Raw genomic sequence first — 13,842 nt, forward strand, 5'->3', positions numbered from 1 at the left:
ACAAGCACTGCTAAAAGTGTTTCTTAAATTCTACGATGTTTTTCTTTCAACGTCTTTTATTCCATCTTGAATTGGGATGCATCCTATCACAACACGGAGCCATCAGCTCACAGGAGACCCAAGTTAATTAAACGTAACATAAATACGGAAAAAAAAATTTCCTTATAGCTAATCAGCAATCTAGATCAAATGAATGAAGCAATTATGTAAAATCTCGCATCGAATCGATCTATGCTAGGTTTCTTTCGTTAGAATATTTAGCGTTAAAAACTGGTTTAATAGAATGAGCCGGTAAATTTGGAGTAAAAGTTAAAAGAAAATACAAAAATATTTTGGACTTTTGAAACAGACAAAGCGATGACGGACAGTGAGCAGAAAGAGAATGAAACAAAATAAGTTGATAGATTTATTCACAAAAAATACTTAGAATTTGACAAATATAATGAAGCAAAGAGCTTGAATTGTAGCCAGTCAAGAGCTCCAAACTTTATGACGTATTACTAAATATTAAATTAATCATAGCAATTTTCTTTGTTATTCCTAATGCATATTCAAAATTGATATTATTTAAACTTTCTTTTACTCAAATATTAAAACAAGACATGGCAATAAAGAGCATCACATAACTGGTCTCATTAAAAAAAATTGCAATGACAAGTATTAGCGTAATGCTTAATAAAGTTTGTCTAGCTAATTACTAATAGCGGGGATATTCAAGTTTTTTAAGTTTCATTTGGGTATCTGTTCATCTTACAAACAAAACTTAAGCAATTACATATCAAATACAAATACAATGCGAGAGTGATTTAAATAGGAAGGTTAGAAAACTATATCAAATCAAATGAGTGGACATTACATGATTTTTTATAGCATAGATTGATTACGAAGTCGGGGACAACTTTTATTTCATCTTTACGTTCACTTTTTATAGCCTTAGTATTATTAAATATTGTAAATTAGGTTTGATTGGTCAATTTCTTTTGTTACTAGTATTATAACATAGTTGTTAGCTCTTATTTTAATCTTTTAAACAGGTCAGGTTGAAAAACATATGTATGAACCTTTAACCTGTACAAATATTATAAAATGAAAAAAAATGAAGCACTTCTCTAGATAAGTTAACTAAAAGAGAGAGCGCCTCAATCAAGAAACTAAATATATTATAGATAAAGTGCTGAAACCAGAAGAACCCTTGCAATTTAACAACATTAGACATGCGAATCGATAATATGCGCGTCCAATCTAGACCAAAAATTGTAAAGAGCCAGCATCAAGTTTGAACAGTGGAAAAACATTTCACTGTTAAACAAAAGAAGCTGCACGAATCATTACACCAATCCTTTAATTTCTAGCAACAAAGCTTCAGAATATTCCTAGCAAAAAATTGCAATACTTTCGTTTTAGATACCACGGAGCAACTTTAATGCATTTTAATCAGCATTAGTTCAAATGCAAATTAATGTTGTCCGTTTTTATTTAGTATAGCATATATTCCAAAAAAGCTAATAACCTTGTAAAAGCTCATTACAACAACAGCTCATTTCAATGCGACACTGTTGTCTTTAAGGTCACAGTTCTCAATTGTGATTCACCTCAAGCAACTTCCACAAGCACAGAAAATTGAAGCGTTAAAGTCCAATCTTCACGATGTCGTTGATAAAATTATTATATAAAAACATGAAAAGAACCATATAGGAAGTAAGAGAAATCCAGAGGATTAAACATTAATAAGAAGATAAAATTTTTTTTTATTGAAACAAGAAACATTCCTTTAAATGGTTGCTGAATTACAAGATTTTTAGCGAAAATAAGTCTATCTGCCAATATTAAGATTTGAAAGACGTAATGGCTAAAAATTTTGAGAATTATGAAAATTCAAGGTAGATTGAATACTGAAACAATACAATGGAGAACAGTTAAATTGGTTGCATCAACAGGGGTGTATTGAGAGATCGTATACCAAAAAGGAAGACAAAATACAAAACTATTCGTTAATAATTTATATACTTCTTATACACAACGTATATACAAACATTTATCTTTGGTTTCAAATATATGCTTGAAAGAAAGGCCTAAGATTATACTTATTAAATAACATTATTTCTTGCCCATGCTTTTTTTCAACACTCTTTGCAAATGTTATAAAAGAGATGATTTGTACGATTTTAAGTTAGATTCTTTTTATGGGCATACATCTAAGACGATTGTAAACAAACATTTGATATAAGAAAACTTGTATGGTCGGTCGTAGATATAAGAAGGTTGTATGGTCGACCTTTGGATCATAAATTTTACACGATAAATCTCCTTAGCATATACATGGACATGGCATTAATTCTTTGATTCAATTATAACCTTAGAAAAGTAGGTCCAAGGATTTTCACATATTTTGAAAGAAGTGGGTAGAGGCTACAACCCAACAAATTTTTGTGTTATCAAGCAGTTTACAAAGTCAGAAAATCATTGCCCCGATGCAATGGATATTTCTATATTTGATAAAGAGTTTGTTAGAGACAAAAAATATCAACTTACTAAGTATTTAAGGAGTATGAAACAAGGGTCTTAAACTCTAAAAGGAGTGGGAAGATATCTAAAATCTCTCCTTATAACGTATTATCAAAATTTAACAAAACTCTGCATTTTCAATTCTATATAATTAACAATTTCATCAGTACTAGAACTAACATTGACAGTGATAACGTTTTCTTCTTCTGGATCAGGCTCTTCTAAGTCCTTGAACTGTGATTGTAACAATGCTTGAGGCATAAAGTGGTCTTTTCTTTGGGACATGCGTCTATGAATGCACTCCAAAGAGCCTTTTAGAAAAACAAATATTCCTGTTCTTAATACATCGTTTTGTGAATGATGTGCAGTTATTTGGTTCAATCCTGATAGCAAATGGTTCCTGTAAGACTTCTTTAATGCAGAGCATGCCAAAATAGCATCAGTGCCTTCTGAATCCCAGCTATGAATGAAGAAGAAACTTTCTTATCACAACAAAAATTGAATCAACTCTTCCACGATCAGACGACTCTTGTTTTATAATTTCGCCGCATGAATTTAGAATTAAATACATTGAGAAATACAATTTCAGTATCAGACAAACAGCAGAACTTTGATTTTTCAAAATGCAATTACTTAACTAAACTTGCATGGCTTATTTTGTGCCAAAAAAGTGGTCAACAAGATCTATTCGCTAGTTAGGGACTTCAAGACTTTAATTTTCAGTCACAGCAATTATCTCATAACATTTCTAAAGTACACTACGTTGGGTAGCTAAACATGTAGCTTCCAAAAAGCATGGGGCACGTATCAAACCAACTTAACATGATTAGAATTTAAGATAAGCACACTCGGTTTTGTTCATATCCACTCCTGTAAAACATGAAATTTTAACCCAAACAAGCAAACGCATTTAATAAAGGTTCGCGTGAAACAACACACAGCTTAACAAAACAATTAAGTAATCAGTAAAAACAAAAAGCTGGGAAAAGATATGTAGAATGTAATTATTTCTCATTTATTCCTAAGGTGTTGGCAAAGAAACACCTAGGGTAATGCCCTAGCCATTCATTGGGCATGTATAAGTTGCTTGATATGCTAATTGGTTTCATGGATTTTTGATATGATGTAGTATATCTCTTCTAGGGAAGATGCTTTAAAGATGGAGTTTTAAATAGAAATAGTAACTAGAAGGAAGAAAAGACAAACAAATTTCATACATTTGATATTGTGATTCAGTGTCGCGTGTAGTCTTAAATTCTTGGAATTTCTAGCGTTTTGGCTGAGATAGATCATCGAAAGTTAAACAAATCAAAAGGAGCAAAATTGGGCCACACCCTTTTATGCTCGGGAATGTACCTTAGACCATGTCAGCAAACCACGATAGGTGAAGGTTTGAAATTTCAATTTGAAGACGTAGCAACACTGTCTTTTAGGAGGGGGGAAGGATAGGCAAAATATCCTCTAACAAATACCTGTAATCGTTTCCTTACTAAGAACAGATTCATATAGTCAACATAAGCTCAACGTAATTTGTTCTTTCCTTATCAACCCATTTGAGAAAAAGAAAAGCACGTTAATCTACACAGAGGTCAAGAGGAGGACTGTTTCCCCTGAATTAAACAAACAAATCTTTTCTAAAAGCTGCCCTTCCAAGGGTTCTCCTAACTGTTAATGTTATACCTTGGATTTCAAGTCACCCACCAGATTCTCAAAAGTATGTCAGTAATAATTAATTTTGCGAACTTAACTAAATGAGATACGTTGGGAAGTTAAATGCCCACAGACTGGTACAGCATTATTATGATAGAATAATTATCAGACGTTTTATCATTATGACTGGCCCAACTCTCACCACAAATCCTTTAGCATCACTGAAGGAGGCGAAAGATTAAAGACACTATTTAAATTTTATTCTTAGTGGATTACAACAAATTTAAAGGTATTTTTAAAAACTCTTATTCTTCCTGGGGTATTTTCAAAAACCTTTGTGTTCTTCTTTTAAACAACTTTAAAGGTCTTCTAAACTTGTCCGGAAAAAAACTTATGAGGAGCATGCTCCTTGTATATACACCCACAAAGACTGAGAAAAAAGTCAACACAAGATAACAACAGCTATATGATAGAAATCCTCTCCATATGCTTTTCAAAGATGAAGAAATACCATATGTACAAACACCATGAATGACCATTTGGTAGTCACTGGCCTTTTTCCTGTTTGACATATTATAAGATTCTTGCTTTGTCACTACATACATAAAAACTTTTGCTCTACATAAGAAAAACAAAATTACCGTGATATCATGTCCTTTAATATATCCAACCAGGGCCCTCTGTCCTGAAAACGAAACAAATAACACAAATAACACTATAAAGAAACGAACCTATTTATGAAATATTTTATTAAATGTTTTGTGTGATCATAATTGCTACCAAATACATCAGCAACATCATAGATGTGTTCCCAACGAAAGATTGCAAAATACCTTTCCTTCCAATGAACATGAGCTCTCAAACAATTGTGCCTCTCCAGTTATTCTAGCCTCCTTGACGTAAAACAAATTTTTGCTCAATAACAGGCAATAACAGACATTGAAATACAAGAGCTTATAAACTTTGCTAATTGATAATATCACCTCATCAGTCAGTGGTATACCAGAACTCATTTTTGATTTGTTCGATGATGGGTGAAAATCGTCAGCATCAGCAAACAAAATAGACATCTGAAAAAAATAGTTTGATATTTGTTATAAAAGCTCATTCATTTTCACTCATGACCAAAAGGCAACTCGAATAGGTTGGGTGCAGCAATAGAAAATCAATCAACCAACCTTTATATGAAATTAGATGGCTGTTAATGACATGATGTGATGTGATGGACCTTCAGATGAATCCTAAAACCCTTCTTATCATGTGAGCTAAACTCTGAACAAACATGTCTTATGCCTATCAATATACCAGCATAAATTTGCATTGGAACTTTTGGAACCAATGAATGCTAGTGGCAAGAGGAGGCACTGGCTGTGGATGATCCCACTTGAAGTGCCCTGATCAATTTTCTATTTTTGTGTAGATGTTGAGGGAAGGGGGAGAAGGGGGTTGGTGGGCCACAAATTTAAAGATATATTGAACTTAGTTAAAAATTAAGACATTCATCATTTGTAGAAGCCTAGTTAACATGAGTACCAGATCTGCAATAAGATCTGCAATATATCTTAACAAAACTCCCCTTGGCAGCAAGCTCTCAGTTTTCTGCTGAGAAAATGTCATACATTCAATCAATTCACATTAACATTGAGCGGAAAAATAACAAAAAAGTTTTCATCATAAATACCACAAAAGATGGCAAATAATATAATTATGAAGATATACAAAACAATAGAAAAGAAGAAATGCAATAGAATAGTGAATTATCTGAATAAGAGATTTCGGGAAACTACTCACAAAAGATTTTAAGCAGAGAGGTTTAGGAAATTTTTAAGGAGCTTAAAGTTACCTTCTCTGAAAGAAGTGTGCCTATAGTTGTTCTGTAATGAAAAATAGATGCATGCTTAATGCCTGTGTATACATACATTGTCGTTTCTAAAAGACTGAACACTTCAAGAACAGGCTGAACATTCCAAGAACACCCTAAGAACAAGCCATTAAGTGGCTGAACACCCTTCAAGACATATCAAAATCAGCATATCATTCAAAAAATAATTTGGTCAATCAATCAAAATTAATTTGTTCTTATGCTACCATTTGGAGATTTTCTAATATTTAGCATTTAGCTCTCTTTGACCCTGACTGGGCCCCCTGTCAAGCCTTTACTGGAGTTGTTTACCAAGTATGAAAACAATTTTGTCCTATGAGTAATTCACAAACAAGATAGTGTAGAATTAACATATTCCAAACTTAAAAATGTCTTGAACATTAAAAGTGAAAACTCAAGTATTAGTGCACTTTTCCACACTTGAGCTTTGATGTTGTATGTTTGAGAAACCCAAGTAAACGGACCAATTGTGCATACAGGCAGCACCACATGGCGCTGAGAAAAGCAAGGGGCTAACACCAAATAAAAAGGAGCTCGACTGCAGGGAAGGATTTACCAGGGGGTTTAGTGCATGTGACAACCTCAATATTTTTGTGTCCCTTGATAAATTTTGTTTTGATTTGGTAAAAAGCATTTTTGGTGGTCAGTTGTAACAAAATAATGCAAAAGTTTTCTTTATCTATCATCTTATCTTCTTTCTTGAAGTTAAAAGCTGGATTTTTGAAATTAGAGTGTCCATCATTTTCTAGTCACCTGAAGGGTGTGGCACCAAAATCCAGTCATTATCTAACACCCCCCTAATCTTTGCTGCTTAAATCTGCTCTTGCTTGACTGGTGGTCCATTTCAAAAATATGTTTTTGGCAAATTTGGGCTATTGCCTCTGCCTATTTAGGCTCGAGTGGAAACGGCTATGAAAATACAAAACAATAAAGTTTTCATACTTTCCTGACCCACTAACACCCATGATAATTAGAATCATCTTTGCATCATTGTTCAGGACGTAGCCATAGCTGTCTGGTTTTTTATTGTCCCTGGGGACGAATGGCTGCCTGAGCAGCGTCGTGGTCGGCTGTGTGTTGGCTCCACTGTTGTCACATTCAAGGCCCAAAAAATAATTCGGCGTTTCATGAACCCAAAAAAGTAATTGTACAATTGGCTGGCCCAAAAAAAATTTCGCTCAAATTTTAGACCGAAAAAGTAACCCGTGCACCCCTACCCTAAATATCAGTACCCCCCTAGGCGCACACCATAAAGATTGAGTGCTACATACGTAATTATGCAGGGTTCATACTGTCTTGATGTTATCTTTCATGCACATTTTGGTTTTTCTTTCATTGAACCTTATTCATATTGTGTGCCAAAAATACTACATGCAAACTTTATTCACGTAGTCTTTGTTAAATAATCATTCTTGTATCTAATCTCAAATGTCTGCATGGTGTTATTGACTGTTAAATATGACATTTTGGACAAATCCTATCCGTTTATCGCATAAGTCCTAAACCACCAATATACTCTATTAAAAAACTGTTCGTGAACCTCAAATATACAATAACATTTAACGTAAGGAAATTTCACAAAAGGAAAATTCTGCTCTAATCATAAACAAATTTTTCACAGCATTTTTTGTTTCTTCTCGCTGGAAGTTTCTTTGCCGATCGCTTTTGGAAAATTGACACTTTTTGTCACTGTTGGTGCCAAAGACCAAACACGTAAATGTTCCATTCTATGATCAAATCTAGTAACTCTCTGGTTGTACATTTGCTTCTTTTCGTTTTTCGCCTTTCTAAGAATAATTTCCGTTGGCAAATATTTATTTGATTCAGCATTTACATTTGTTATTTTTACATCAAAAAAGCTGTTTGATGTAAAACTTCTTGATTATTACTTACATTTCTTAATTCATACTTACACATTTTCATTACGAATTTTTATTAAAGGATACTTCACAGAGAGAATCTTCAGCAATGCCATTCTGTGCCACTTCAACTTCTTTGTTAAAGGTAATGTGTCCATATAAAAGGACTGCGTATACCCAACTTTCAAGCCACCCATCAAAATAACAATTTGCGATTGGTTAGTGTTCTTGCAATGCAAAACTGCTCACATGAAAGGCTGACCTCGCAGCAGGATAAATAAACAGAACGACCGTAATGACTGGGGCGATGGCATGAAAAATCGCATGTTTCTAAAAACCCCTGCAGAGTCGCTTGCTATAGCTGGACACATTACCTTTAATATCTTTACTTTGCAATGAAGTGAGGCATGTTTAGTAGCAAGGTAGAATTTCGTTTTTGTCCAATTAGCTGCTTTGTTTACAATTTTCTCTTAGCCAATCAGAGCTCGCCAATTTTGCCTTGCTATGTTTAGTTAGTTGTTGATGCCTCTGCGGCAGTCATTGGCCCCTATTGATAATTTTTTTAAACTCTGAAGATGGAATATAAAAAGTTTGGCTACATTGTGAATGAGAAGAAATAATTGTTATGAAGAAAGGTGAGGATATGGAAGAAGCACAACGCACATTTGCAGATCTTTCTGAGGGTCCAAGACATTTGAGAGCATTCATTAGATGGTCGTCTTTGAGTCAGCTGAGCTGGCTGAAGGCATTGGAGAATTCGTATAATATAGCTGAATTTCAACCGCCAGCTGCGTACAGCGCCCTCACTTACTGTATGAGTGCAATTCCTCACTTTGATACAGCCAATTGAAAAAAATAGCAGATGTAAGGCTTGTACCTCGTGTCTGTGTGTAAGGTCTCTCGGGAATTACGTAGAGCTTGGCTTTACCTTTTCGATTAGGTGAGATGGGCATCATCGACTTGAGTCGTGTTTTGAAGATGAATCATCAATAACTGCATCACATGCAGCTATGATAGTGCAACAATTTTTACACCGTTTGCTAAATGATGAAGTCATCAAGCAGCTTGTAAGGTTAGGCCAATTTGGTTGTTCAAAAAGCAACTAGTAAGTCATTGCAGAATACTCGAACACAAGATAAGGGAGCTGCGCAGACGAAGGCCATGACTTAAATAAGGAGGAATTTCGCAATTCAATCTGCTGAAATACGGCTTGATTCTGAAAGGCCTGTCAAGTAAATGTCTCTGCTTTGAATTGCATGAGAGAGGTTTTATACGTACGAGACAATGAAATTCGAAACATTGTAGGGAAACTACTACTCTCAGAAATTTGCAAATATGTGACCAGATTGATTGCTGTCACAGGTGAAAAATTCATTTAGTTTTCTGCTAGCACCACCGTATATAACGCCTGACTGGATTTAAAAACAAGTAGTTGATCTGAACTGTTCTGGAAAAAGATTGTCAATGGAAAACCTGTCCTGGAAAAACTCTCTAATAATGGAAAACCCTGTCATGGAAAAAGAAACAAAATGTACAGTACAGTACCAGAATTTTCAGTATAAAGAATGGGGTTTCAAGCCTGACAACATACATCAAAAATTTAAACTTAAGGCTACATATAAAGAAATAGGCCAACAAAAATTGTTGTTTGTTCTCGGCTAGTTGCGGTGTTCCTCATTTTTTACGTATTTTATCGACCTTTTGTCATAACCATTCTATTAGAGTCTGTCTAGCAGCCGCACTCAATTGAATTATTCTAAAAATTCTACAAGAAGTAACAAAACTAATAAAACAGATATTTTACAGGACAGTAAAATTGGGCTACGTGCTGGGTTCAAAACATGTGAAAGTATCAAAATGAATTTGTTAAGTGAAAAGGCAATTTGTAGTTAAGGCTTTGACAAAATAATGATTTATTTCGCTCTTAAGTAAGCAGAGATGTTAACCAAAACCATAATATTTCAGGTAGTGAGGAATATTATCAATTAGATATATCCTCAAATTATTCAATAGGATAAACATTTAAATAGAACAATGAAAGTTAACAGAACAGTTTATTTCTCTTTATTGACAAGTTAGTGTTCTTCAAAAAAACAATTTTCAATAGCATCTTTCTAGTAGATATTTTATAGCTACTGTTCAGAAAAACTACTGAAAATAAATTTCATTAGCAGTTAAATGGTAAACAGCTATTTCAAATAATATTGTTCAGCTTTATAGAATTTAATATCTGATTCATATTGTCATTAGATACAAACTAAGGTTTTCTAAGAAAGCACATCATTCATAATGATTCTGGAAATTCAGTGACGGATGACTTTGCAATTCATTTTTGATGAATATGTCTTTCCTGTAGCTTTATAAGTTTTGTGTCTAATCTAATATCCACTAAAGCTCTCCAGATTGATACATGTGTTTCTCAGGGGCTTGTTGGTGTGCAAGATACAAGAATCCGATACTGGCCAAGGCACTCACCAAAAAGATAACATCAAACCAGCGGTGGTAGAAATGGAACTGAAGGTCACCAAGAACTTTTGTGATTATCTGACGATACTGCTCAGGCATGTTCATTCTCATTAGCAAAACAGAAGATATGAAGTACATACCCATTACCTCAGCTAGGGCCAAAACTATTATATTTGATGACTTGCTGCTTGATATTGCATAAAAGAACTTTGTAAGTGTAATAAGAAGTCCCCTGATTGACGTAACAATCAAAATTCCAACCAGAATGAATGAAACTTGTTGTGACCAAAAGTGAACATCAAATTCTATGCCAAAGTAATGCACCAGAATTTCAATTGACTTTGTTATAGGATCAACTTTTCCAACACGGTCAAATATGATATTGACAGCCGAGATGAAAATCTTCCATATGCAGTAGATTGAAAATATATGCCCAAGAAGATCAAAGTATTTACCTTGAAGAGTTTTTGAAAATTCAACTCTTTCTTTTGAATTATGCAAATCCACTGATTCTAGAAAAAGGGCTCTGCTTAACTCTTCTAGTGCTTTAACTTCATTTTCTAAAAGACTGATATTTTCACTTCCTCCTCCACTGGAAAATCCACTGAAAACTCCCCAAATTCCTGCCAAGCAAAAATATGAATAAGATAATGTCCGACATTTGAAGGAGACATATTATCAGACTGATTCCATATAAACATGGAAACTGCTCTCTATCCTTTTTCAAATTGAATATGAAAATTTTTTTATAGTGATGTATAATTTTTTGTGAATGTAATCTCAAACACTAATATTCTATATACACTTAGTGAGCAAAAGTATTGCACAGGCTGAAACAGAAATGGCAGCCCCGCAGCCAAAAATTCTATCGAACCAAAATTCAAGTGGCCATAGCAAGTTTCATAAAAGTTAAAAGATGACTTTTTAACTGGAATATGTTGAAATATGTTATAAGTTTATCAAGGTTTGATAGTGAAAATAGTAAATGTAGGAATATTCTTGATTTTTGCTTATTTCTAAACAATATCAACATGTCACAAAAGCACAAAAATTGAGCCATGATGATTGAAGTACCCGTGAAACACTTGCAATAAAAAAGTTCATCTTTGCACCAATCCGCGATTTCTTATTACAATGAACTCAGGGGTATTTACTTTATGCTTAGGTGTCTAGAACTGCTCATTTTCCTCACTTTTGTTCGAAAATCTGCTAAATGTTTTCATTAAGCTCACTCAAGTACGAAGTATCAGCACATATATTGATAGACTTCCTCAGAGGATGTACTGACTGGTCAAAAAGTCTAACACTTAATTCCTTACCAGTGTATATTGTTAGCCCACTTCTACCAGTCAGTGAACCTCTGCGCAAGACTATCAATATATGTGCTGACCTTTGTACTGGAGAGAGCTTAATAGCTCCCCAGAGGAAGTATTCATAAAATTTATCAAAAATACTACATGTTAAAGATGGTAAAACCACAACCCTCTATTTTTGCCGCTACCTCTATCAGTGTCTGAAAATCATTGTAGAGACAAGGAGATAATTTTCTGCTTTCTTTTGGTTTCAAAACGCTCACCTGATTTTGGTGATTTTGATCCATTTGTTAATTGCTGTCTTTTAGAATATGAAATTCGTTTTTTCTTCATCAGAATCAACTCCATCGTTTGCATCAGACGTCTTTCGATTGCATGAATGTCTGCATCTGTGACCTGTCTCATGAAATAGGACATGTATGTGTACGGGGCGTTAACAGCACCAAATCCCGAGAGAACGGCCATCAGTGTTACTCCGATTACCCCAACACGGCTAACTCCTTGCTCGATTGAGAAAATTCCATGCTTCGCTGAAAGGATCGGGAAAGGGTTGCCGATTTTCCAGAAGAAATAGAAAAAGCCGAACCAACAGACAAAAGTAAGCACAACCTGCAATGTGGTACCACGTATCCTTGTGAAATTTAGGACGGCAAAATAACCCACATAAACCGGAATCAATAGGATTACAACGAGCAATAAACAATAAATCCCAACATTCCAATGAAAATAACGTGATGATGGATCCAATACACCAAGTATTTCGAATATTATCAGCTCAAACATAGTACAAGATAACGAGAATGTGAAAGAAAAGATGAGTTGAACGACAGCATGGTGTACTTCGTAATCTTTGAACAGCTTGCTCGTGAAAAATATCCAGCCGAATGCAAAGAACAGAGCTTCGGAGCCAAAAACTAGTATTGAGTCAATGATAAACGACATAGTTGAAAGGCAATTGCATCAAATAACATTTATTCCCATTGTAACTGCGTTGATTGCAAGTATTTATAACGGTAATCCTGTCGACATAAACTTGTGATTTAGGCCAATATTGCATGGTATGGTAGCCTCGCATTAGCTTTTCTTGTGGAGTATCGAAAGGCTCAATTCTTGGGCCCATTCAGTTTACATTTTTGGCTGTCATGGCTTCTGGCCTCCAGAACTTTTCTCTTGACAATGTGCTTTATTTGAAAAAATTATCATTATATTTCTAGGCAGCCAGTATAATAATTTCCTTCTTCCCCAACTTTTTTAGTTTGGTTTTTGTAGTCTGGTGCCCTACTTATGACAAGCTGATCCAACCAATGTAAACATTACACAACGGAGGTGAAGACCAATTGAACTTTGCTCATCTTAAATCTCCGCTTTCTCCATTAATCTCTGGTATGGCATATCACTTACAAAACTGTACAAATCCACTTACAGAAACCCGTTATCAGAAATTTGTTTCTTACTCGATTAATGAACAAACGCTTTTTGTCACATCAATTATGTATTTATGTAATAAGCAATATTGAAATTCGCGAGGAACTTGCTAATTTATGTAGTGGTTTGTTTCATAAATCAACTGTATGATGTTGATATGTTATGAACTAAGCATGCGCAAACCGAAATTCCAAAGCGGGGTGAACACAATCTGATCTCAGAGGAGTGTGCAATTGCAGGCTGGAAAAGAAGATCATTCAAAGCTGTTGTTAAATATGTGCCCTCGGTGATATGTTATGAGAAAACATAAGAATTTAGGGAGGCAATTCGATGAAGAGTGGATTAACGAACGGCTGAAATCGATGCAAAATAAGTCAACATTTTTATCAGATTCTTCTAGCCCTTACAATAATCACAGATTAGTCGGGATTTGCAGAACGTTGTAAGCAACCCTTCAAGAAGGGTTACAGGCTTAAAAATCCCTTCTTCTTTAAAAAGTGAACAAATTTATTCTACCAGGAGAGTCTTGAAACCGAATAGGTCAAAAACTGCGTCTGCAAACAGTAAAACAAATTATTTTGAACTGAATCATTCTGATAATATTTTTGCAGCAAGTCTGAAGGTTGTTGCCAGCCACTTCTTTATCAATACCACGTGAAGAAAGAATCGCATGTTTATACTGCTCGAAGACAAAAACAAGCAAAATGGTTGTCTGTGTGTTCTTAAATAGGAACCAAAATTC

The 13,842-nt window shown here is 34.5% G+C and overlaps 2 protein-coding genes across 3 annotated transcripts; both read right to left on the bottom strand.

Moving 5' to 3' along the window:
- Positions 1-894: 894 nt before the first annotated feature.
- On the bottom strand, positions 895-7,156 carry LOC135687165 (gluconokinase). 2 transcript variants are annotated; one of them, XM_065203661.2, is made up of 5 exons: positions 6,980-7,156; positions 5,999-6,029; positions 5,139-5,225; positions 4,797-4,840; positions 896-2,965 (listed from the first exon to the last, which is right to left on the bottom strand). In XM_065203661.2, exons 1-5 carry the CDS (start codon positions 7,015-7,017, stop codon positions 2,617-2,619), a joined length of 549 nt encoding a protein of 182 aa, XP_065059733.2. In that variant the 5' UTR covers positions 7,018-7,156; the 3' UTR covers positions 896-2,616. The 2 variants fall into 2 exon arrangements, with proteins under 2 accessions (XP_065059734.2, XP_065059733.2); XM_065203662.2 differs by lacking the exon at positions 5,999-6,029 and having other exon boundaries at positions 895-2,965; positions 6,980-7,115.
- Positions 7,157-9,538: 2,382 nt separating this feature from the next.
- Positions 9,539-13,728, bottom strand: LOC135687163 (Golgi pH regulator). Its single transcript, XM_065203659.2, has 2 exons — positions 11,939-13,728; positions 9,539-10,985 (listed from the first exon to the last, which is right to left on the bottom strand). The coding sequence occupies exons 1-2, from the start codon at positions 12,615-12,617 to the stop codon at positions 10,285-10,287; spliced, it is 1,380 nt and encodes a 459-aa protein (XP_065059731.2). The 5' UTR covers positions 12,618-13,728; the 3' UTR covers positions 9,539-10,284.
- Positions 13,729-13,842: the final 114 nt, after the last annotated feature.

This window comes from Rhopilema esculentum, chromosome 20, assembly GCF_057945365.1.
Source record: "Rhopilema esculentum isolate cy_ngs chromosome 20, ASM5794536v1, whole genome shotgun sequence".
NCBI lineage: Eukaryota > Metazoa > Cnidaria > Scyphozoa > Rhizostomeae > Rhizostomatidae > Rhopilema > Rhopilema esculentum.

Coding starts and splice junctions, on each gene's coding strand:
- LOC135687163 (XM_065203659.2), bottom strand. CDS start 12,617: ATGTCGTTTATCATTGACTCAATACTAGTTTTTGGCTCCGAAGCTCTG. Junction 10,986..11,938: donor ATCAAAATCACCAAAATCAG/GTGAGCGTTTTG, acceptor TTTGCTTGGCAG/GAATTTGGGGAGTTTTCAGT.
- LOC135687165 (XM_065203661.2), bottom strand. CDS start 7,017: ATGATTCTAATTATCATGGGTGTTAGTGGGTCAGGAAA. Junction 5,226..5,998: donor GCACACTTCTTTCAGAGAAG/GTAACTTTAAGC, acceptor TATTTTTTTCAG/ATGTCTATTTTGTTTGCTGA. Junction 4,841..5,138: donor GTATACCACTGACTGATGAG/GTGATATTATCA, acceptor TTTCGTTTTCAG/GACAGAGGGCCCTGGTTGGA.